This window comes from Perognathus longimembris, chromosome 21 (genome assembly GCF_023159225.1).
Source record: "Perognathus longimembris pacificus isolate PPM17 chromosome 21, ASM2315922v1, whole genome shotgun sequence".
Lineage (NCBI taxonomy): Eukaryota > Metazoa > Chordata > Mammalia > Rodentia > Heteromyidae > Perognathus > Perognathus longimembris.
The window spans coordinates 30343476-30369294 of record NC_063181.1 but is presented as its reverse complement, the minus strand read 5'-3'; the positions used below and the strand labels follow the sequence as shown (position 1 = coordinate 30369294).

Here is a 25819-nt window from a genome sequence, read left to right as displayed (position 1 = left end):
GAGGGGCAAGGTAACAAAGAGTACAAGAAATGTATCCAATGCCTAACGTATGAAACTGTAACCTCTCTGTAAATCAGTTTGATAATAAAAATTTGAAAAAAAAAAAAAAAAAGTCCACGGTGGGGGGGTGGGGGGCCGGACCAGACTGCTGCCGCCGCCCTGCCTGGCATGTGCAAAGCTGCGCACCCCCCAGGGCTCGCGTTCACACCCATCCCTGCGTTTTGGAGGATGAACCTCAGTATTTTAAGAGGCGAATTATTCCACCTGTTTTGACTCTGTCCCATCTTCTTTGCTGACCTGATGGGAGAACCACGTGTCCTGGAGACTCTGCTCCAATTCTCTTAGGGCTTTCCGGTAGCTGCCAAACTCGCTCCCATGGGCTCTGGGCCCCACATTGGGCGCCAATTGCCGGGCTACATTCACCTCCCTTGGTGTGGAGATGCTAAGCTTACTCCCTTATCAGTGCTCCCCTTTTCACCCTCTCCCCTGGGCGCCCGACCCACGGGTGGCCAAGGTGGAGTGAAGGGACACAGGCAAGCCTAAAGTGCACGCGGCCAAACGAGATCCTCTTTTCCTCCCTCCTTACCCACCAAGGAAGCCAGGCGCACACGGATCTCGGAGACGCTTCGGAGAGCAATCCGGTTTATTCGCGAGGGGCTCACAGTAATATAGTAGTGATGACAAGGATTGAGCATGAGCTGGCGATAGGCTGGCGAGCTTGTCCGTCCAAGAGCAGCTCCCAAGGACCTCCCTCATGGGCTAACGTCACTTCCCATAGTACCACCCTCTGGGCAAAGCCAGCGAAAAGGGAGCACATGTGCTCGCTGGCGCAAGGTGGGGATGGTCTCAAAGCTATCCCTTCTGGTTCCAGACCCAGAAGGAGATAGGTGTGGCTCACTTCCACACTGCCCCAGGGCTGGGGGAAGGGCGGCGTCTCGGGAGTGCTGTCATCACCCTTTCCCCCTCAAGGCCAAGATGAATCCCCAACACCAGCCCCAAAATAAGTTTTATGTATAAATATGTTACTTACCTGAGACTCTAAACTGATGATACAAATTTAAAGGTTTTGTAGGGAATTGTCAGAGGTAAGATTCTGGGTCTCAAAGACCTTTTAAGAACAACTAATGCAAGAGGTGATCTAAATGATCTGTGCTTTCCAACATTAAGCAGTTGTCAATTTTCAACGCACATAGTAGAAATCACAATTAACTACACCAGCCTCGTAGTTTCACTGTAGCATATGCACTTAGCATAGGATTTGCTCAGTTCATCCTGCTTGTTGAACTTGCCCGATAGTGCATGTAAAACATAAAGTTGAGATTAACACATTGTCCCAAAATTTCTGGGAATTTTTTTCTTCCAAAACTGGCATAAATATGGCTTCAGATGTGTCTATTTAGTTAAAAGTGTTAGAACATTTTTTCCACTACAATGTGTACTTCACACTCAGATAGTTTATTCATATTAGCCACATGAAAGCTGTTCTCTAAGATGACCTATGATTAGTTGTTTTTCTTGTTTATTATTTTTTTTATCTCAAAACTCAGCCAGGTGCTAGTGGCTCATACTTATAATCCTACTCAGGAGGCTGAAGTCTGAGGATTATGGTTCAAAGCCAGCCAAGGCAGGAAAGTTAGGGAGACTCTCATCTCATACTACTCAGAAAAGTCCAGAAGTGGCACTGTGGCGCCAGTGGTCTTAAGCAAAAAGAAACTTAGGGGCAGTGTTCAAGATCCAGGACAGATATTGTCTAATATTGACATTACATTTAAAGCCATAGACGAATTTTCTTGAGCTTGGCCACATGGCTACTGTATATGTTCTTGATACATTGTATATTGTATATATGTCTACATGACCTAGAGAAGGGAAAGAAAAACAGGGCATAAGATATCACAAGAAATGTACACACTGCCCTACTATGTAACTGTACCCTTTTTGCACAACACTTTGTCAAAAAAATTTTGTGTTCAATTAATAAATAAATTAAATTTTAAAAAAAGATCCAGGACAGACACACACACACAAAAAAAAAATCTCAAAACTCAGATACTGGGAAATAGAAACTCTTACAACACTGTTCATAGGAACAGTGAATTAGCACATCCACCTTGAAAAACAAATAAGAACCGATGGTAACACTACTGGCTATATATTCAAAGGATATATGATCATTGTATTAGAGATGGCCACTACTATGTTAGTGCAGCTATAGTCATCATACCAAGAGATGAATTAAGTCTTTGCCAGCTGATAAATAAGAAATGTATATGTACAATGGAATGCTATTCAGTCACAAACAAGGACATCTGTCATTTGCAACATGGGTATAACCAGAGATGATTATGTCGAGTGAAAGAAGCCAGGCCAAGAAAGGCAAGCAGCACATAATATTATTCATAAGTGCAGTCAAAAAAGTTGGTCTTCACAGAGGTTGAGAGTAGAACAGTGGATATCAGAGGTTGGAAAAGGAAAGGAAAGAGAAAGATGGAAAAGAGTATACAGATTTCAAACTCAAGGACATGTGAAATAATATCCTTTTCTAAGAATTGGTTTTGTTAATAAGGAATTTTTACTTTTTTCTCAGAACATAGTACCTAAGAACACATACATGTATAAGTTTAAATTCCATGAATATTTGGTATTATTTTCCCCATATGAGAAGTATGTGTAAACATCTTCCATTATATGCAGAGGTGTGTTTAAGTGCCAAACATTCTATTAACACTGTGCTGATTTGGATTCTAATAAATCATGAATGACTTAAAAAAGTCACACACAGAAAGATCTCTAAACCCATCGCTCATAATACCACTGTGCCTTCTCTATTTCAGGTAAACATTAGAGCTGACATCTCTTTGAGGCTTTGAGTACTCTGCAATATTTAGGCTCCTTATTAATACAGCAAAGACCTTCCATTAAGTTCAATTTGTAGCTGTAATTCTGGGAAAATAAGTAACAATTGCCTTTGTTGCATTATGTAACCATATCAATGTATATAACAAACTCAACCTGCCCCTGAACAGACATTTATTAACAAACCCACTGGGTTTTGCTCCAGGAGGTATCAGCTTTTACTTGGATAACCTTGTTTAAGAATTCAAAACATCTGCCAATATTAAAAGTGTTACTACGTGGTTTCCAGAAATGTTTTGAGGAAGTTTTTAGAAAACTACCAAGAAAAAAAATTATGTGAAAATAAAATTTCTTGAAGTCAAAAAAAATTTTTTCTTGATGTCAAACCACAAGGGTAGAGCTCTTTTTTCTCCATTTGTTGTTTTTTTTTTTTAAACAGTCTTGCATACTTTCTTCCGTGAATAAAGGCAGTTGCTATTTAATTTTTGCTTCTCTTTTTCACTATTCCCTTAAATTATCATCACTGACCCACACATTGTACATCATGAAAAGACTAGGGGAAGAAATATGGCAGTTTCAACTCTAGAGGAAGCAATATGATAAAGTCACCACTCACTGCCCATCTAGAGCTTAGAAAATCTGAAATTAATAATCCTCACTAATAAACAAGACTTTGCCATCCACAAAGAGGTGGGGACCACATAAGATACCTATATTTTCAAACAACATGCTTCCTGATGTTTCAGTTCCTGGGTAAATGGCAATAAGTTCTGGTACTGGTAGACCAGGATCCCTCAGCAAAATGGACACTCATCAAATGTAATGTTTTCTCTGCCTCCTGAATAGTGAAAAGGCCAAGAGAAAAATAACAAAGAATAGATTTGAGGATCAGTTAGAAGCCAGCTCTGTCAGACAAATCCTTGCCCTCAAAACGCTTATCTCCAATTAACCAGCAAAAACCCTGAAGTGGCTCAACTGGCAGAGCACCAGCCCCAAGTGAATAAGGTGAGCAAGGGCTCAAGGCCCTGCTGGCCTGCCCCAGAGGTATAATTCATCAGCCAGGTGCTGATACTTTCAAGCCTCTAATCCTTGCTACTTGGGAAGCAGAGATGGGGTATTGAGGCTTAACCCTGGCTGGGCATAAAGGTTCCTGAAACTCCATCTCAACCAATGGCTAGGCACAGTAGTGTGTACCTGTCATCTCCCACCATAGGAGGACACAAAGAATGAAGGCAGTATAAGCCTGCCTGGAAATAAAGCAGAATTCTGTCTTGAAAACAACCAACACAAAAAGGATATTGGATCTGGCTGGGAAGGTGGTTTAGTGGTAGCATGCTTGCCTAGCATGCATGAGGCCCTGGGTTCAATTCTTCAGTATCACACACAGAAAAAGTCGAAAGTGCCTCTGTGGCTCAAGTGGTAGAGTGCTAGCCTTGAGGAAAAGCTCAGGGACAGTGCCCAGACCCTGAGTCCGAGCACCAGGACTGACAAAAAAATAAAGGATGTTGGACGTATTGCTCAAGTGGTAGAAGGCTTGCCTTTCAATGATAAGGCTGAGTTTCAATCCTAGTGGTGTTGTCAGAAAACCAGTATCTATTCCTGTGGGACATTCCAGGGCATGTTACTTCAGAAAGAGGCAACTAGCTGGCCCCACCTGTTTCCCAGCCCCAGAGTCATGTGTGGCTATTACGCTGGAACCCAAAAAGGCAGTTCTAGCTGGCCCCGCCTCCCAGCCTTGGGACCAGGTGTGGCTAAGATGGCGCCTGATGGTGAACCTGGAGGTGATCCTGTGGGCTGTGACGGAAAATTAGGCCGCCTCTTAAGATTGGTCCCCGGCCTTTCCACCCTTGACTGACAGCTCAGGCCTCCCCTCACAATCCCTAGATAGGTGCACGTACACCCCTCCCCTTCCTGCCGATCTTTGACCTGATTGGCTCCTATGCCTTATTTAATAGTAGGGTCTACCTCAATAAAAGAGACCTTGCACTGACTCGGCTCCCAGACGCGTCTGATTGTCCTCCGGTAAGGGAGGGCTGGGTGCGGGCGGTCTGTCGACCCTTTCCTTTCTTGGCTCATCTGGTTGGGGCATGCTTCCCTGTTATGCCCAAGTTGCGAAATGACCATCAAGAAGACCACCGAACACCAGACATTCCAAAATGCAAAAGCAAGGCTTTATTCAAGCGAGCCGCGACCCGGGCCTCGTCCTACCCACCAACACAGTGGAGGTTAGGAGGAAGCCCTGAGCTGCGATTTCACAGAGCTTATAAAGGCAAAAAAGTTACAGCTATCAGGTGTCCAAGCAAGATTAGGATACGGGTACAAATCTGATTGGCTCAGGGCTCGAGGCATTCCAGGGGCAGTTAGAGTTAAGCATTCCCAGGTGGTTAGAGTTAAGCAGGGAGTTTCCTGACCAGCTGGGCCCTAATAAGCTTGTCCTGCTAACCAGGATAATTGGTGGCCTGGGTTTGCTCACATGGCCTGCTTATCTCAGGTTCACGTGGTAAAGTGGGGCCTATCTTCAAAATGGCTTTAGTCTAGCTCTTCATCCCCATCTCTCCCACAGGTCAGGAGAGCATGGGGGACTAAAAACCCCGACATATTCCTTTGTCAAATCTTTGTAGAAACAATGGAATTGTACTTGTAGGAAGTAGAGCTGACTCCATCTTTACTAGGGAAATGGTACAAAATGTTGAGGGGAGTAGAGCTGACTCCATCTTGATTAGGGAAACATGGTAGGAAATGTTGGGGGAAGTAGAGCTGACTCCATCTTGATTAGGGAAACATGGTAGGAAATGTTGGGGGGAGTAGAGCTGACTCCATCTTGATTAAGAAAACATGGTAACAATTGTTAAAATGAAGTAAAATATTAGGTCAACCTGACCACAAAATTCTGCTTCTGTAAATGGCTTGCTTAACTCATTTGTTGCTTTCTCTACCTCCTGTGTCAACCCCCTACACCTGTGCTATGCTTTTACCTTTATAAACCCCAGATCGAGGACTGTTGGGGGTCACAGTTTCAGCTCCCAAGTCTGTGCTATGTCCCTGGCCAGTCAGTTCACTTTTTGCTTCCCCAATAAATCCATCTTTTTGCTCGAGACTGTCTGAGTGGTGTACTCTTAGAGGGATGTGGAAACTCCTCTCTTGAACCCTGTAACATTTCTGGTGCATTGGCCAGGAAAAGTCCTTAACCACCTTCCTTTTGAGGGGGAAGATGCTCTGGTGAAGAAAAGAAACCTCTGGAGGAAGACATGGAATAAGTGGCATTCATTGAGGAACCTCTCTGTCTGTACCTTTTCTTGATTCTGCTTTTGTTTGCTATTCTTTTTCTGACTCAAGGACCCACCTGTCCAGCAACTCCTAGATGTTCTCTTCACCACTGAAGAGAAAAGCCAGATTCTCCAGGAAGCCAAGAAGCTGGTCCCAGGACACAGCAGGCCATCAGAAGACCCCCTTGAGTTAGAGGAAGCCCTCCCCTCCCAGAATCCAGACTGGAACCCGGATTCGCCAGCAGGTAGGGAGCAGCTAAAGGTTTATCGCCAGGCTCTTCTGGGAGGTCTCTGGTCTGCTGGAAAGTGCCCAATCAGTTTTTCTAAGGTAGGGGAAGTTAAACAGGCAACGGATGAGTCCCCAGAAGCCTTTTTAAAAAGGCTTCCTGATGCTTACTGTACTTATACTCCTATAGATCCAGAACTAAGGAAAAAAGAAAAGCAATTAATGTAGCATTTGTGGGGCAGGCAACTCCAGACATTAGAAAGAAGATTCAGAAAATTAAGGGGTTTGAAGGAAAGAATGTCGGAGTTAGTGGAGATTGCATCCGGAGTTTTTGACAACAGAGACAGGTTAGGAGTTTGGCTAAGATTTTTGTTTGCTCTCACGAAGAATAGAGAAGGAAGGGGGGCTTTAAGCCCTGTGAGAGGAGGCCAGAGGAGGAAAGAGGAAGTAGCAGAAAAGGAACGCGGAGGTTAGAGTGGAAGTTAGAGAAGGCTCAGTGTGCCTATTGTAAGGAGAGAGGGCATAGGAAAGAAAAATGCCCAAAGAAAAGGGAAGCCAAAGTACTGGCCTGGATGATTGACAGAGTTGGGGCTCTCCCCTCCCCAAACCCAGGATAATTCTAAAAGTGGAGGGAAAACCAGTCAAATTCTTAGTGGACACCAGAGCACAAATGTCAGTCTTAAAGCAGGCCTTAGGGCTGATGGCCAAAGAGAAAAATGGGAAGTACAAGGGGCCACAGGATCTAAAACTTATCGATGGACTACAAATCAGACAGTGGACTTGGGCAGAGAAACTGTGACCCATTCCTTTTTAGTAATGCCCCAGTGTCCATACCCCCTGTTAGGGAGAGACTTATTACACAAACTGGGAGCACAAATCAAGATAGAGGTAGCGCAGATTAAAGTTGAGTCCCCTGCAGGAGGACCAGACCCTAAAGCTATCACTGCCAATAGCCCAGGAATATGTTCTGCACCAGACCTGTGGGGCACTGGCTGCTGCTTTAGGTGGTGGTCATAATAGGCCCACCTCTTCTCCAGCCCTGGGGCCGCGTGGCTGTTAGCTCCACCTGCAACCTCCGGGTCTGGAACCGGAAAGGCCGGCTCTAACCAGCCCCGCCTCCCACCTCGGACCACGTGCGTGCTAAGATGGCTGCGGGGGAGGAACCCAGAGGCGGTCCTGGGGGACGTGACGACCGCCCATAGAAGAAGTCCCATGACGTCACCTGTGAAGGACAGCCTGATCAGCCTATCGCCATGTCTAGCTAGCCACTCCAAATCCCTCCCCTTCCTGCTCATCATCACTGCTATATAAACCCCACCCAGAAATTAAAGCCTTTGGATGTTCCCGTGACGACTCCCCAAAATCGCTTGTGTGTCCTGAGTCCTGATTTGAACATAAGGGGGCTGGGGTTGGTGTTTTTCACGGCTTGTGCATTTTCTCGGTTTCTACCCCACAGGGGCACGCCCTCACGTCTTTCCCGTGGGTAAGGAGAAGTGCACTGGGCCGAGAGCCCTGACATAGACCAATGAAAACAGTCACCCTCTCAAACTCCTCCAGGAGCTCCAGGAGAGATTTCCCCAAGTGTTGGCAGAAACCACCCCCCAGGCCTAGCTGTCCACCAGAGTCCAGTGTAGGTCTAGCTGAGGGCTTCTGCTGAAGCCGTTAGAGACAGTACCCCATGGCCTCAGAAGCAAGAGAGGGGATCAGGGTCCATATCAACTGCCCCCAACAAGCAGAGATACTGGTCCCGTGCCAGTCACCTTGGAATTCACCACTTCTCCCCGTGACGAAGGCAGAAAGGGATGATTACAGGCCAGTAAAAGATTTAAGAGAAGTAAACAAGAGGGTTAAAGACATTCACCCAACTGTACCTAACCCATATACACTGCTCAGCATGCTTGACCCCAAGAAACAGGTTTATACAGTCCTAGACCTTCTTCAGCATCCTGCTGGTGAAGGCCAGTCAGCCCCTGCTTGCCTTCGAGTGGGCAGATCTGGAGAATGGATATCAAGGACAACTGTCCTAGACACAGCTGCCTCAAGGGTTCAAGAACTCCCCCACCATCTTTGACGAGGCACTGCACATGGACTTCCATGAGTACTGACTCTCCTTCCCCCAGGTTTCCTTGTTATGATATGTGGATGATTTGTGGATAGCTGCAGAAACAGAGGAGATCTGCTTGCGGGAGACTGAAGGGCTCCTCAAAGCACTTCAGGAACTCAGCTACCGGTCTCAATGAAGAAGGCCCAGCTGTGCACCAAGAGCCACATATCTTGGGTACGACCTCGAAGGGGGACTCTGGACCTTGTCAAGCTCTGGGAAACAAGCAATCATGCAAATCCCCACTCCCAAGACTAAGAGACAAGTAAGGGAATTCTTAGGAACTGCGGGATATTGTAGGCTCTGGATTTGGGAGTTTGCTGAAGTAGCATGGCCCTTATATGAGATTACCAAAGGGCCAGGAGAAAAGATTAGATGGACTGAAGAAGAGGAAAAGGCATTCTAGACCCTTAAAAAGCAGCTAGTCTCAGCACCAGCCCTGGCCATTCTGGATATCCACAAGCCTTTGCACTTGTTCATGGATGAAAAGGCTGGGGTAGGAAAAGGCGTGCTAACTCAGAAGCTAGGCCCCTGGTATTGCCCAGTGGCCTACTTACCTAAGAAATTAGATCCAGTTGTGTCAGGATGGCCTGCTTGCCTCGGAGTAATGGCAGCAACAACTCAGCTAGTCAAAGACTCTAACAAGCTAACATTGGGGCAGGACCTACTGGTAAGCCCCCCATGTGGTTGAGAACTTGTTGCGAAGACCCCCAGACCAGTGGATGTCCAACACCAGGCTAACACAGTACCAAGCCCTGTTGCTCAACCAGCCTAAAGTGACTTTCCGAGCTTCCATAGCCCTCAACCCTGCCACCCTGCTGCCAGACACTGATCAGACGGTGCTGCATGATTGTGCCAAGGTTGTGACCCACGTCCACAGCATTCAACCAGACCTCATGGACATCCCGCTAGCTGATGTGGAAAAGACCATGTTCACCAACAGAAGCAGCTCTGTGAAGGACAGAGTTAGGCTAGCGGGAGTGGTGGTTGTGGAACGGGACCAAGTCATCTGGGCCGAGCTGTTACCAGTGAGCATCTCGGCACAAAAGGCTGAGCTTATTGTCCTAACCCAAACTTTGACGCTGGGAAAGGACAAGAAGGTCAACATCTATATGGACAGCAGGTATGCATTCGCCACTGTACATGTACATGGGCCATTTACAAGGAATAAGGGCTGCTGACAGCAGAAAGAAAAACCATCAAAAACAAAGAACAGATATTAAGCCTATTCAGGCCATATGGTTGCCAAGCAGTTGCTGTAATGCACTGCTGGGGACATCAGAAGGGAACCTCAGAGGAAGCAAAGGAGAACTGGAGAGCTGATGAAGCCGCATGGGAAGTGGCTGCAGGAGATAGGAACCCCCAAAACTATGAGAGAGCACTCGGCTTTATCTTCCGCCCGCAGATGGTGAAGGCATGCTCTCGTTGGGCTGTGTTTAGCCAAGGAGAGTGAACTACTTAAATCTCCCGCCCCTGCCCCTTCTCACGTGTCGGTGATCGGTGCAGAGAAAGGAAGACTCCAGGGAGGCAGTCTGGGGTTTTGAACTGAACTCCTCGCCCAAGGGGTGGGGGGAAGGTTTTTATTACAGTGGGGAAGGTGGGAAGGCAGGCTTTGCTAATTGGCTGAGCCGGGCTGTCTTGGCCAGAGTGGCATCTTGGGACTCCCCCCACGGGCTGACGTCACGCCCCAATAGGACCGCCCCTGGGCACCAGCGGCACCATCTTGAAGGCATCCATGTGGACCCGAGATCAAGACGGGAGGCGGGCCAAGCCAGAACTACTCTTTCCGGTTCCGGACCCGGAAGGCGTAGGAGTGGCTTCCGGCCATTCGGTCCCAGGGCGGGAGGAAGGGAGGTCGATCGGGGACCGCCCCTCTACATATCCAGCCAACATCCCCACACCCCCCTACCATTCACCCTTCTGCGGATATGCTGTACACCATACTTTAAGGGCATCACACCTTATGCAATATTGTTCAGGAGACCTCCTCCTTTATGCCCTAAGCTTGGTTCTGAAGCAATAGCTGAATTGTCTAACCAACATTTGCTACAGTCCTTGAAGGCCCTGCAGAAAGTTCAAAAGGAATTTTACTCCCAGATCAGAGCCGCTCACGAGGAGCTGCCCAAGGATGCCCCAGCCTTACACCCTTTTGTGCCAGGACAGGTGGTGTGGGTACAGCAACATAAGATTGAGTCCTTGGAGCCCCGCTGGAAAGGCCCCTACACCATAGTTCTGACCACTCCTACTGCTGTCAAGGTAGACAGCCTAAAGACCTGGATCCATGCTTCCTATACCAAAGCAGCTAACCTGACCAAGGAGGACAAGTGAAAGGCGGTGCAATCTGGAGATAACCCACTAAAATGGACATTTGTAAAACATTTAGACTGATAATGTTCTTGTGGCTTGGATGCAGAGTGGTGGGAGGGGAGGGAGGCAAAGACTCACCCCACCAGACTGAGAAATACAGGTGGGAGATTGGGAGAGGAGGACTGGAGCTCTATGGTATAATTTGATTTATAGGCTGTTTGCACTGTCATCAAGCTATCTGGTTTAGCAAAAGGCATTGGAACTTGAAATTTGCTTCCCTCCACTGTTACAGTTTGGGACTAAACATTAGAAATTTGGATACTAATGTTTGATTATCAATGTTAAAGAACTGCTTGGGTTTCTCATTCAGACATCAATAGGAAAAGACAGGAAAAACCTGGGGCAGGCCTGTGAGCCTATCCTCAGGAGTGAGGGGTGATCTTGCAAAGATGCAGTTTAGCCAGTCCACACATGGTGGGACAGGTCCTAGTGAGGAGTCCACGAATAGTGGGACAGGCCCTGGGGGAGGAGTCCATGGTGGGACAGGCCCAGGGGGAGTCCACACATGGTGTGACAGGCCATAGGGGGAGTCCATGCGTGGTGGAAGAGGATAAGCTGGTACAAAAGCAGCTCATCAAGCTCTAAGGAGTGGGATGGGTGAGTATATGCTCATTCTATACGACAGGCCAATGAAGGCCTTTCTTCGTCCTGTCTCTTTTGTTTTCAGATTAACACTGGAAACCTGATGGTAAAATGATTTGATTTGTATTTCTAAAACTGCCCCCTTAGGATGGATTAAAATTGGAAAAGTCTTAAGAAGAGGATTAAAAAGGTTTATTTGTATGATGTAACTTGCTTTCTGTGCTATTTTGCAATTTGGATGCATTGAAAAAGTGAAGATGCTAAGTCTAGATTCTTGTTTTTGTAATTCTTGCATTAAGGAAGAATTGTTATTTGAGTTCAAAGGTCTTCTAGGCAGTAATTCAGACTGAAGAAAAAAATGGCTCTTTTAAAACAGGCAGCCTGAGGGAATGGGCAGTCCCTGGTGCCTCTAGGCTTCAGAGTTCTTTAAATGCCAATGAAAGGCAAAGTGAAAAAGTACTGCTACCAAAATGATTCCGGTTTGCCTGAGAGACATCTGGAGGAAACTACATCTTCACCCTGAACACCGTGGTAAAAGCAGATGGGACTCCATCACACGTAGCTGATTCCTGCTGGAAGGCTGCTTTGGATCCACTGAAACTTAAGATTTTGGGGGGACATTCTTTCTGTGGTAACCTACCCACTCCTCTGAGTTGACTGGATTTGACTCACTGTATTAAGAAAATTGGATAAAGCATGAGTGGCAGGCTAGAGAGTCACTCCCAGGTGATGACTAGGGTAGGAGGTGTGTCCAGGTGTATTAGGGTGTCCAGATGTAATAGGGTGTGACCTCAGACAAGGGAGGGAGGTAACTGCCTCCAGATGTGCCAGCTACCTAGGTAACTGGATGGAGATTTAAACAGGAGAGAGCACCTGCTTGGAGCCCTCCTGGGGGTGGACCTCACAGATAGCACTGGCTAACCATAGGCACTTAAGAGACACAGGAAGCTGGATTGGCCCATTTGTTAATAATGCATTGTCATTTGTACAAAGAATTGGGGCCATAAAACTGATGGTCCTATGCATCCAGTACATACCCCTCAATGTTAATAGGTCAAGGATTTGACTAGGCTGAAAAGGAGGGATGTTGTAGGAGGTAGAGCTGACTCAATCTTGACTAGGGAAACATGGTAGGAAATGTTGGGGGTAGAGCTAACTCTGACTCCATTTTGACTAGGGAAACACGGTAACAATTGCTAAAATGAAGTAAAATATTAGGTCAACCTGACCCCAAAGTTCTGCTTCTGTAAATGGCTTGCTTGTTTGCTTGCTCTACCCCCTGCATCAAGCCCCTTGAGACTCAGAACATGCGCTATAGAAAACGTCAAGTATGCTTCTTAAGTTGCTCAGCGAGAAAGGGCCACTAAAGGGAAGTGGCCATTAGCTCTGTGTCACCTGTCCACTACAGGAAACTAAGGCCACAGTCCCAAAGCTAAGTCTCAATTTTGATTCTGCCTCACATTCAAAATTCTAAATAATGAGGCAAGCACAATAACTCAGAAATCTACACACACACACACACATACACAGTCAACAATGCCCAGGACCTTGATTCTGACAGAAGCACTCAATGACTGCCCCTAAAAAATGCCAAGTAATATTATGAGTCTAATAAATTTCTCTCATTTATTCAAAATGTAGGAGCTACATGTTACTGCAACTTCATTTCTTTTTTTTGGGAAGGTGACTTATAACCCCTCTGCAAGGTTTTCAAGTGTTGATTTCCCTACAAAATCCAGTCCGGTTCCATGTTATCTTTAGAAAAAATAACCTTTGGTTGGCATTTAAACATGTACATGAGTAAGTGCTATAATTTCAAAGCAAAGGCCAAGAACTAACATTAGCTATGAAGAGGAATGTGAACAAGGCCGATATTTACAAGACAATGTGTGTGGAAAAACTGTAGAGTTTGAAAAGGAGAAAAATTCCACATGCAAGACAGGCATCCAAAATGGCTCAACATAATTTATTTTTTTATGTTAAAATGTACAGAGTTCTTTTGAAAGTACTTGCTAGAAAGGGGGGAAGATATTACATACAAGGAGAGGAAGGGAGGCCAACTGGCCAGGAGCGCATGACATGGAGCAGTACAAAGGCATCTAGGCACCCCTTCCCCTAGCTTACAGGTCACCAGGAACAAAGTACAAAGAGGTTACAAAACAGGAAAAGCAAATAGAAACAGACAGGAATAGACTTAGCTTCATTTGTACATGCGGCTTTTAGAGGCATCTGGAGCTCTATTCACACACTCTAGAGATCTCTTTAAAGAGAATTTTCATCTTTCTTAAAATAGTTTTTAATATTCTACAACAAAGATAAAAAATTTTAAAGATGGAATGAAATGAAAAAGCTTTTATTTTAAAAGGCATCAAAGTCACTAACAGTGAGTTTTTAAATTTTTTTAGAAGATTACCCAAGTTATCTTGCTAAAAATACATTTTTTAAAACAGAAGTGAAAAAATGACAGGTACCAATATTACTGTTGGATAATTTCTTTTATAATATAGAAAAGAACATATTTTTCTACAATAGGTCTACAGTCACAAAGAGGCTGTGGAAAAGGGAGCTGCCCAATTGAAATTTAAAAAAAAACAAAAAAAAAAAACAAAAACAAAAAAAACACAACCGCAAACCAACAGAAACAAATTCAAGGCCCTCATTTCAACAGCTTCTCCTTCTGCCTTGCCCCACCCTCCTCCCAGTAGACCTCCCTCCCCTCCCCACCCCTCCCCACCCCATCCCTTCCAGGAAGCATGACACAGCTGAAGATGTAGGGAGAGGGCAGCACAGTGCACTTTCTACAGAGATGACTGGGAATTGGAATAGTATATACAGAGAAACCGGGTCCTACACAGCCTTGCACATGCTCATAGTTGACAGCGGTAAGGTGTGGAATTCTGCCTTTTTCTATCTAACACACTTAATTGAAAAAGTCAATTAAAGTGTATAAAAAAACCAACAAACCTGTGCATTTGAAAAAATTTAATGCCTAATTAGTACTTTAAAAATTTATTTATATAAAATGTACAAACAAAGGAGAGAATTTATGCTTACAGGTATTTCTTTAAGCAGTATTTCCCCCTTTTGGATATTTGACTGCACATACCAAGTGGTATAATAGTTTCCATCTTCTAATGATGGAATATATATAATATATATATATTATATATATATATTTTACCTATCCCTGGAGCAAGTAATAAGAAGAGAATGGGCGAACTGGTTGCACAAGAGGAAAGAGAATGGACTGGGAACAAAGTAAGAAGCTGCTGAAGCCGTGCTGTCCAGATGTGCCCTATGCTGGTGGTAGGTCTCTCCCTCTTCTCATTAGCCACTGTCAGGAGAGGGGCTGGTGCACTCTGATTCACAGGGGATCAAAAAAAAAAACAAATGAAAACTAGAGGTATGGATCATTTAAGTAGCTATAAACTCACAAGAGTCTCATTTTGGATACACATTCTGCACCATCTCTGCAACATAAAATCAAGTGTCAAAAGATTTGTCAGATGTTTTTCAAACCACTGAAAGGTACAGTAATCCACCAACACTGTATGAACTCATGTGAGAGGCAAATCATTGGGGACTGCTCTTTTCAGATGTATCAGAGTCAAAGGCTCAAGAATCAAGACCCTTAGTTAGCATTTCAAAGTACATACTAAAAACAAGAGGCCAGGTGGAATATGCAAGTTATATGGCTGACTCACCAGGTGGTAAAAAACAAGAGGCTATTTCCTCTTTTTTATTAAGTGACCATATTTATGCCTCCAAAGGCGAGACTGCGATTGCATCCTCTGAGATTCTGCTGTTAAGTGAGACTTACAGTATTTTTGCGTCTCTGAGTGCTGAGTGGGAATATTATAAAAAGAATTATATTACACTTGATTCCAGAAAAACAAAGATTTCAACAAAGTTTGTCTATAAAGAAACATTCTTGGGGAAAGGTTTCAAGAGGTGTGTACAGGGAGAGGAGATCTTAAAAGGCGAAGCATTTTCTTGCCTCACTTGATTAATAAAAGTAGTAACAGTAAGTTTAAGGAGCTTGGGTTGCTCTCCATGTCGCCCGTCTGAGTCTCCCCTAAGTGCCTCCTGCTGGAATGAAGTAGGGACTGGGTTTGGAGGAAATGGTCTAGTTGACCCTTGAGATGTATATATAACATTTAAAAATGACGACAGTGGGAGCTGCAAACAGTGAGGGGAAACATACATTTTAAAATAAAGACAATTCACTTGTACACAAAGTCTGTCCATGTGGTGTGTAAAGAAAGTAAGGCTCTTTTTAATTATGAAAGGATTTGTGCATGTTTCCCCATCCCCAAATCCATTTTCAGATGAGTTCTACTGTAAAATGTTCAAGATTGTGAAGAAAACCAAAACCCAGAACAAAACTGAACCCAATAAAAGAGGTCAGGTTTTCTAAAAAATGAAAGAAACCAAAGAAAAGTTCCTCCTAAGTCTACAGCAATATTTTAACTGGAAAAAGGTCCATTTTTTTCTCTGGTTTGTCAGTATAAAAAGTTCCTTTATTATATATATTTAAGTTTTTCACTGCAAGTCCACTTGCTCATCTTCTCATGTAAGGTCCATTGAGCGGCTGCTTGGGCACACCCGCAGCATTCATGTAGCTGTGATGGGAGGGGCCGGTGTACATCATGTTTCCATGAGGGTTGGGCTGCATAGGCTGCTGGGTGTAGGCCTGGCTCCCCATCATGCCCATCTGCATCTGCATAGGATACTGTGCTGTCTGGTTCATGTAGGCAGGGTTACTATGGTAACTGCTGTTCATCATGGGCTGTGTCATTCGATAGCTGTTCATGGCATTCAAGGTGTTCATATTCATGGAATTGACATTATAAGCAGGAGTTGGCATTAAGTTAACCCCCATGTTCATGCCCCGCTGAACAGCCAATGCACGAGGACCAGCCTGCATGGCAACTGCTGGTGGGCTGCGGCCATACAGCTGCTGCTGATGTGCAGCCGCAGAGGGCAGTGGTGCGGACTTGGAGCGGATGGAAATGTGCCCCTTGACTGGCATCTGCCCTTGCAACCTCTGGGTGTGGGGAATGCCGATGTTGGTGGCAGACATGTTACACTGAAGCAGAGGTGAGGTGAGGTTCATGGTAGTGGATGCCAAGTTGGGAGGCGGTGTCATTGTGGCTTGTGCTTGAGGGGTCCCAGCTAAGGGATGAGATGGAGCTAGCTGAGCCAGTCCTGTATTAGACAAAGAAACACTGGTTGCATAGGAAGTCACAGCAGGAGAATGGCTATAAGGCATGGCATGAGGGTCCATAATGGTGTTGGTCAGCTGCTGCAACTTGGCTAAACTGAAAGTGGCTGATGGTTGAGAGTAGCTGCCAGCACCAAAGTCCCCTGGAATCCTCTCGTAGATACTTATGTTCCCTGTGCTCCCAGATTCTGGGATCTCCATGATCATAGGCGCTGGAGTAAAGCTGTTATTCATGCTACACTGTGACAGTGGGGGCTGCTGCTGGGGTGGGGGCTGAGGCTGCTGGGGCTGAGGGGGCTGGGGCTGGGGCGGCTGGGGCTGGGGCGGAGGAGGCTGCGGTGCTGGCTGCTGCTGCTGCGGCGGCTGTGGCTGTGGCTGAGGCTGCTGTGGCGGCGGCTGTGGCGGCGGCGGCGGCTGCTGGTTACTGGGAGGCCTCTCCACCACACAGCTCTGAGGTGACTTGATATTGCAGTTGGAAGCAGGCTGGACAGGGTTCTGCTGCATCATGCTGCAGCTGCTGCCCATGTTAGCCATTTGCTGAGTGACAACACAACTATTCTGGGTGAGGCTACTGGAGGATGACAATGCACCATAGGAGCAGCTGCTCTGAGAGGAGTTATTCCCACAGATGCTGCCACCCATCGTGGAATCGTAGCTGCTTGGGTTCTCATAGTTCTCTGTGGTGCTCTCAATGCTGCCCAGATCACTGAAGCCACTGTCCACTACCTGCTGAGAGTGGTCTGATACAGAAGGCACATCCATCATGGGGCTGGTCTCCATGTTCTGCATAGAGGGTGCGGACAGTGATCCTTGTTCCGGGCTGATCTGTGTGTAGCCACTCTCCAGGGCAGGCACATTAGGGCTGCTGACCGAGCGGACTGACTGGCTTGGATGAGACGGAACTGAGGATATTGGGCTATTATGTTCTGAAGCATGACAGTCTTCAACCATTGATATCTGAGGGTCATCATCAGCCTGTGTGTAACTCTGCAGTGTCTGACAAGCTGCAAGAGTCTCTTCACAGTCCTGGTAGGCCCCTTCATGCTCATTGCTTTCCTCTTGGGTCAAAGATTGCACTGCTTGTACAGTTTCCAGATCCAGCTCACTGTGAGGAATCTCTTCTTCCTCTTTTAATTCTATTAATTCTTCCTTAGTGTTTGAATCTTCTTCATGGTCATCCTCGGACCCTGGTATATGCTCAGATACCACGGATGTCTCATGAGAAGGCTGTTCCTCCTCAGAATCTGGTTCTGTTTCATCTTTATCCTTTATATTCTCCCTACTGTTCTGAATGTCACTATCTAAAAAAGACTCCTGGCCACCAGGCTCCTCTTTGACATCTTCTCGTACAGGCTGTTCCTCTGGCTCCTTTTTCTTTGCAGATTCCAAATGGCCATCATCTTCATCATCTGCATCATGGTCTTCATTCTGGTTTGGCTCTATGGTCACTTCATCTTCTTCCTCTTGTTCCTGTTCTTCCAGCTCCTGTGGCTCTTCCTCTGACTGCCTCTGTTCTTCCAAGATTGGAGGTTTCTCTTCCTCCTCCTCTACCTCAGCATCTTTCATTTCAGCCTCGGGGCTGTTGCTGCTGCCCACTGGGGAAGCTGCTCTAACTTCACTGCTAGTTGTATCCTCTTCCTCTCCCTCTTCAACCTCCTCTGCTTCTTCATGCAGCTCCTCTTCCTTCCTTTCTTCTGACAAAGGCAAATCCTCTTTTGACTCAACAGTTTCTTCATTCTCTTGAGTTTTAGATTTACGTCCAGCCTTAGGAATGGGAGCAAGGGGCTCAACAATGCATTCTTGCAAAGAAACAGCTGTGATTTCCCGATTCAACTTAAATCCTGGTTTTCGTCCAGGTCTTTTCTTCCAGTGGACTGGTTTGCGGCTTTTGCCTTTGGGCCATCCCTTTTTCTTTTTCATCGGTGTGGAAGTATCTGCCTCCAGTGAAGAATTGTTCACGTCACATTTTCGCAAGAGAGATACTGGCTTTAGGATAGGAGTGTCTATAGAGGAGAGATTTAAAAAATAAAGATAGATTACAAGATTTTATATTTCTCATATTTTTGAGACCACCATGCACAACAGGAAATACTTTCTTTTTTTTTTTTTTCTAGCCTGGGGCTTAGACTCAGGGCCTGATGTCCCTGCTTTCTTTTTGATCAAGGCTCTTTTTGCTCTACCACTTGAACCATAGCACCACTTCTGGCTTTTTCTGGTGCCAAGGAATCGAAGCCAGGGCTCCATGCATGCCAGGCAAGCACTCTACCGCTAAGTCACATTCCCAGTCCTCAAGAAATATTTTTTATTCATCATCACTTTTACTATTATTTTCATTTTAACAGTAAGAATCTAAAGAACAAAAGTAATTAATAGTATCTTCTAAAGCCACATAACTAGAAAATCAGTGGAAGAATCCTATCAACATTATGCTGCTACCCACTAGTTAAACCAGTTCCAGAGTATGGAAAGTTACTCTCCAAGCTTTAAAAAGATACAAATACCTAGTAAGTAACTTTTATCACATTGTCTTTATAGCATAATTGTATAAGTTACAAATCAGGTGGGGTTTTTTTTCTCCCCCATTTTCTCAAATTCATTGCTTCAGGTAGTATTTAGGAGCCAGTGTAAACAACTGTTCTTTTTTTTTTTTTTTTTGCCAGTCCTGGGCCTTGGACTCAGGGCCTGAGCACTGTCCCTGGCTTCTTTTTGCTCAAGGCTAGCACTCTGCCACTTGAGCCACAGCGCCACTTCTGGCCATTTTCTGTATATGTGGTGCTGGGGAATTGAACCCAGGGCCTCATGTATACGAGGCAAGCACTCTTGCCACTAGGCCATCTCCCCAGCCCCTAAACAACTGTTCTTTAAAAACATTTTCCCCCAAAACTCAGATTTGAACTTGTATTATATTTGAACTTTGTCTTGTATTTGCTAGGCAGGTACTCTATCACTTAAGCCACATTCTCAGCTCACAATGGTTTGATAAATGTTGTGTTTATATGCAAAGCATTTAGTCCTAGATAAATAAGAAATTTACTTAGTCCTAAACAAAAAAAGAAAAGTTAAAGCACCACTAATACTTATTCGAAATTTAATACTAGCATTATTTTTTCTAAATAAAGATAAAATATACACAAAACTCATTTTAACAATTTTTAATTATATAGCTCAGTGGCATTAAATATATCCTAAATCTCCATTAATTTTTAAGAGCTAAAAACACCAAGAAAAGAACAGGATATGGCAAGGAGAGTTAAAAAGGTACTAAAAGCACTTGTGTACTTGAAAGTATACAAGGCAATGGCTATATCAGAGAAAACTCCCCAAGGAGGCAGAATTTAAACATTACTAATGTAGTGAACAGTGATTCAAGATAACATAAAGTGGGGCTGGGGATATAGCCTAGTGGCAAGAGTGCCTGCCTCGGATACACGAGGCCCTAGGTTCGATTCCCCAGCACCACATATACAGAAAACGGCCAGAAGCGGCGCTGTGGTTCAAGTGGCAGAGTGCTAGCCTTGAGCGGGAAGAAGCCAGGGACAGTGCTCAGGCCCTGAGTCCAAGGCCCAGGACTGGCAAAAAAAAAACAACAAAAAAAAAACAAGATAACATAAAGTGCCAAGTTACATAGTAAATTTCCAGTTTCTGACAACTCAAATTTTATCATAAATAAAATTCTTGAGAATCATTTACAATAAAGCAAAGAATATAGTCATCTTATTGAATTGCATTAAAAGTATGTTATAACTGGGTGCTGGTGGCTCATACCTATAATCCTAGTTGCTCAGGAGGCTGAAATATAAGGATCATGGTTTGAAGTCATCTTGGACATAAAAACCTGAGACACTCTCAAGTAATGAACACAAAGCTGGAAGTTGGAGCTGTGGCTCAAAGTGGTAGAGTGCCACCAATCTTGAGCAGAAAGCTAAGGGAAAGTGCCCTGGCTGTGAGTAGAAGCCACAGTGTCCGTATACATAAAAAAGATAGTACTTGTTATACAAAAAATTAACAATAAAGAGAATAGCTGGGTGTGACAGCACACACCTCTAATCTCAACACACAAGAAGCTGAGGCAGGAGAATCACAAGTTCAGGGCAGCCTAGGAGACATAGTAAAATCCTGTCCCAAAAAAATGAATTTAAAAATGATTTAAAGTAGAATAAAGGACCTGAAGTGTGGCTCAAGTGCTAGAGCATTTGCCTAGTAAGTGCAAGGCCCTGAGTTCAAACTCAGTCCAAACAAAGTAAATAAATAAAAGTAAAATAAAGAGCTGGGCGTGGTCATTCATGCCTGTAATCTAGCTACAATGGGAGGAAGAGAGAGAAGGCTCATGCATGATCTGAGGCCATCCCTACACAAAAAGCTAAAACCTTATTTCACAAAAAATAATTAAAGCCAGGAGTTGGCTCAAGTGGTAGAGTGCTTACCTAGCAAGCCCTCAGTTCAAACACTAGATTTGCTATTAAAAGAAAAAAGAAAAAAAGTAGAATGAAAAACTTAATTAAAGCAAAAAGAAAAAAAGCTAACAGTTTATATAGCAATGGTGGGCAGTAAGATTTCTTCAAATTCACCCAGCTAAGTAAATAAATTTTGTTTGGCCTTATGCAGTAGCTCATGGGAGGGAATCGAGGTTCAAGAGCATCTTAGGCAACAATAAGTTCATGAGACTCCATCTCAACCAGTGGCTGGGTACACTGGTGCCTATCTGTCATCCCAGTTATAGGGCAAGTACAATGGTTAGTTCAGTGGTGAGTACCTGTCAACTCTAGTGACATGAAGAAGCACAAATAGGAGGAGTGCAGCCCAAGATGACCAGACACAAAGCAAGACTCTACCTCAAAATTAACTAATATACCAACAGGCTAAAGGAGTGATTCATGCAGTAGAATGGTACAGGTGCAAAGCCCTTAGTTAGTCCCCAGTAACATAAACACACACAAAAAAAAGAACAACAAAAAACCCACACACATTGGTTTGTGCTCATACAAGGGAAACACACTAGATATAGATGGCATGACACACTGGCAAAAACTTAAAGATTAGGTAGAATACTAAAACCTGGTTTTATCAAGTCCTACTTTCTGTGTTTCTGAAAAGTAATATAAACAAAGTTTTTTGTTTTTTGCCAAAAAAAAACTCAGGACCTGGGCACTGTCCCTGAGCTTTTGTTACTACTTGATCCACAGAGCCACTTCTGGCTTTTTCTGTTTATGTGGTACTGAGGAATCGAACCCAGGGCTTCATTGATGCTAGGCAAGCATGCTAGGCATGCTAGGTAAGCCACATTCCTAGCCCTAAATAAAATTATTTTAAAAAGTAAATAATTAAACTGGGTACCGGTGATTCACACTTGTAATCCTAGCTGTACAAAAGAATGACATATGGAGAATAGCAATTTGAGGGTATTCTGGGAAAAGTTCAGACCCCAGTACCTCAAAACAAAACAACAACAACAACAAAAAAAAACAAAACAAACAAAAAACAGCAGAGTTTTAGATACATCATATGTCTATTTTGAGTTAATGATACTATTACAAATGTACTACTAGTAGCTAGGTATGATGACCCACAGCTGTAATCCCTAGCACTCAGGAAGCTGAAGTAGAATTACAAGACTGAGGACAGCTTGGACTACAGAGTGACATTTTGTTTCAGAAAATAAAAACAAAATACTGGGCCTTGGTGGCTCACTCCTATAATCCTAGCCACCCAGAAAACTGAGATATGAGGATCAAAGTTTGAGGGCTGCCTGGGCAGAAAAAAAATCTGAGATTCTTTATCTCCAACTAACCAGTGATGAAGTGCCAATGAGCAAAAAGGGCAAGACCCTGATTTCAAGACCTAGAATTGGTATCAAAGCAACACAAACCAATCCCTCACCCCCAAAAAGAAAACTAATAACAGAAGGAAAGTACTGTATACTAGGTGAGGAAAGGTTCCTGAACACATCTGAAACAAGTCCCAATCCATATGAAATTTGTGTTATTTTTAAAGAGGTATCTTCTTAGGATTTATTCATTTAAAATATTTGCTTAAGCTAAAAGCAATAATGAGCAAAACAGTTCAGAGTGTTCACATTATAAGAAACATCTTTGCAATGCTAAGTCCAGGTGACTAACTAAAAAAGCCAAGAAAGGATTAGACAAAAATGGAGTTAAAGGAATAATTAAATGCAAAAAGAACACAGATACACTTGATATGACTTTTAGGGCTTGTCAAGCCTTTTTCTTACTTTAGCAGTCATGTTCCTTTCCAATCTTTTATTAAGAACATGCCGCTACCACTGTTCTGGATTTAAAGAAATTAAAACTGCAATAATTAGCTGGCTGCCGGTGGCTCATATCTGTAATCCTAGCTACTCAAGGAGGCTAAGATCTGAGGATCATGACTCGAAGCTAGCTCAGGTAAGAAATCTGTGAGACTCTCATCTCAAGTAAACCACAGGGAAAGGCGGGAATGGAGCTGTGGCTGAAGTGGTAGAGCACTAGCCTTGCACACAAAAGTTCAGGGACAGCACGTAGGCCATGACTTCAAATCCCAGGACTGGCAAAAAACAAAATAAGAAAAAAACTCTTGTAATAATTAACAGTTCTATAAAACATACCATCAGCGTCATCAGATTCTTCTTCTTCCTCTTCCTCTTTAGATTTCCTCTTAGAAGAGGAGTGGCACCTGAGAACATCCTGTGAGGACAAGCGATGGAAGTATCCTCTATGATAGAGTTCATTCTCATCCTCTTCCTCTTCCTCCTCCTCCTCAATCTCAAATGTGGGTTCTAATCTTGGCATTGGTCTCTCAGAGTCGGAGTCTTCAAAAGGTTCATCTAACACCTCTGTGGTCTCAGAAATAGTTTCTGTGACTACACTGCTATTGTGATGTTTGCGCTTTCGGACTCTCCTTCTTCGGTGAAGAATTGGTTTCTATTTAATTTAAAAAAAAACAAATATTTATTTATAGCAATGAACACCATCTTCTCTACTAATAATATGAAAAACATTTTAAAAGCTAATGGAATTAACATATATAAAATGAGGATGCTGTTTGTGAAAAACATTGTGAATATCATTTTAATAGTATTAAGGGCACACAGACTTTGGCTAAATGAATACAACTTTGTTAAAGAACAGGCAAGTGCATCCAAAGTACAGATATCATAATGACCTAATATTAGTTAAATTTTCCACTGAGTTACTTTCATACAAAAATTTCCAGGTACTGGCCCCTGAACTTCTCTTTTTGTCTTATACACCACTATGAAAGTTACCACATCAGTAAAGTTGTAGGCTATTTTCAGGAACTAGACACAAAAAATTATATTGAAGTGAAGAATTACAGAGTTGAGATTTTTATTTGGTGTTAATGATGCATTTTCAAAGTAAAATCTGTTAGTGAAATTCATACACTTTTGTACTAGGTTTACTTAATATTTTAAATCACACAAATTATATCTCCAAGTAATAGAGATGATAGCCATAAAAATATTTAATAGAATGTTCTCATTTACTAATGGAAAGAAATAGTAAGGACTTGCTCAAAATCATTTATCTAGTCTGTATAGAAACCACTGTAAAATAGTCTCTTGAGCCCCAATCAAATGAATATTTTTTCACACAAAGAAACAGTATATCTGTTTTACCTTATAAATATGCAATATAAGCCCTACTGTAGTAAAGATATATTCATAACTGTGCAATGAAAAGTAGTTAGCCGATCCTCAGTATTTTTTCCTGCTTTGAATCTACTAGTTCTAATTGAGAATACAATTTTCACAATAGATTAAAAATAGTCCTGCTCCTTGGAGAAATGACTGATTCTAGGATTGAGAGAGGAAATATAAAAAACAGACCTGAAGCAACTAATAGTGCCAGAAAGTACAAAAGCACTCAAAACAAACAAAAAAAACTCACAATGATGAGACCATGTGATAAGAGAGAGGACTAATCTCAAAGATCTCTAGCAAACATACAAGGCAATAGTACTGATTTACATACTGAAGTATCAAGTAAATATCGAATAAAGTCCATATTGAAACAAATGAACATCAGAATAATCAATAGGTGGGGCAGAATGGACAAATCTCCAGAGCAAATAATGTATGCAAGATAATATGTTCTTAAGCTCACTACCCATACACACCCAAAGTGTGGGCTGGGCATTTTTAGTGTTTTTTTTTTTTTTTTGGCCAGTCGTGGGCCTTGGACTCAGGGCCTGAGCACTGTCCCTGGCTTCTTTCCGCTCAAGGCTAGCACTCTGCCACTTGAGCCACAGCGCCGCTTCTGGCCGTTTTCTGTATATGTGGTGCTGGGGAATCGAACCTAGGGCCTCGTGTATCCGAGGCAGGCACTCTTGCCACTAGGCTATATCGGGCTGGGCATTTTTTTTCTAGTACAGTGTGGAGGAGAAACCTGACAAACACTGTGGTAACATCAACAATGAAAAGTCATACCGACAGTAAACACCTTTATAACTTATCATATACACTGACAGATATTCTTTAAATGTGATGAGAATGACTTCATACTTCTAAGGTCTTCCTTTAAAAACCACATGACTCGTTTCAAATATCATGAAAGGTATTATACAAAATACCTGACCAGCTGTCCTTACTGGTCAAGGTCATCTAAAAAGACAGAAAGAGAGAAGAGAGAGGCGAGAAAGGGGGAAGAGAGGGAGAGAGACGGAGGGGGAGAGGGAGAAAGAGGAAGGAAGGAAGGAAGGAAGGAAGGAAGGAAGGAAGGAAGGAAGGAAGGAAGGAAGGAAGGAAGGAAGGAAGGAAGGAAGGAAGGGAGAGAGAAAAAGAAAGAGGAAGGAAGGGAAAAAGAAACAAAGAAATGGGAAGAAAGAGAAAAGAGAAAGAAAGAGTGAGAAAGACAGCAAGAAAGAGAAAAAAGAGAGAAAAGAGAAAGCAAGCAAGAGAAAGAATGAGAGAAAAATATAAAGAAAAAAGAGAGGGAGGAAAGGAAAGGGAAAGGGAAAGGGGAGGGGAGGGGAGCGGAGGGGAGGGGAGGGGAGGGGAGGGGAGGGGAGGGGAGGGGAGGGGAGGGGAGGGGAGGGGAGGGGAGGGGAGGGGAGGGGAGGGGAGGGGAGGGGAGGGGAGGGGAGGGGAGGGAGGGAGGGAGGGAAGGGAAGGGAAGGGAAGGGAAGGGAAGGGAAGGGAAGGGAAGGGAAGGGAAGGGAAGGGAAGGGAAGGGGGAAGGGAA

General features: G+C 43.9%; 1 protein-coding gene across 3 annotated transcripts in view; it reads right to left on the bottom strand.

Annotated features, from left to right (window-relative positions):
• Positions 1–13343: 13343 nt before the first annotated feature.
• Positions 13344–25819, bottom strand: part of Kat6a (lysine acetyltransferase 6A) — a 120804-nt gene continuing 108328 nt past the window's right edge. For all 3 annotated transcript variants that reach the window (XM_048330434.1, XM_048330435.1, XM_048330436.1), the window contains 2 exons: positions 23224–23539; positions 13344–18625 (listed from right to left, as the gene is read on the bottom strand). In XM_048330434.1, coding sequence (XP_048186391.1) covers positions 15960–18625; positions 23224–23539 — 2982 coding nt within the window. In that variant the 3' untranslated portion in view covers positions 13344–15959. The remainder of the gene's footprint in view (positions 18626–23223; positions 23540–25819) is intronic.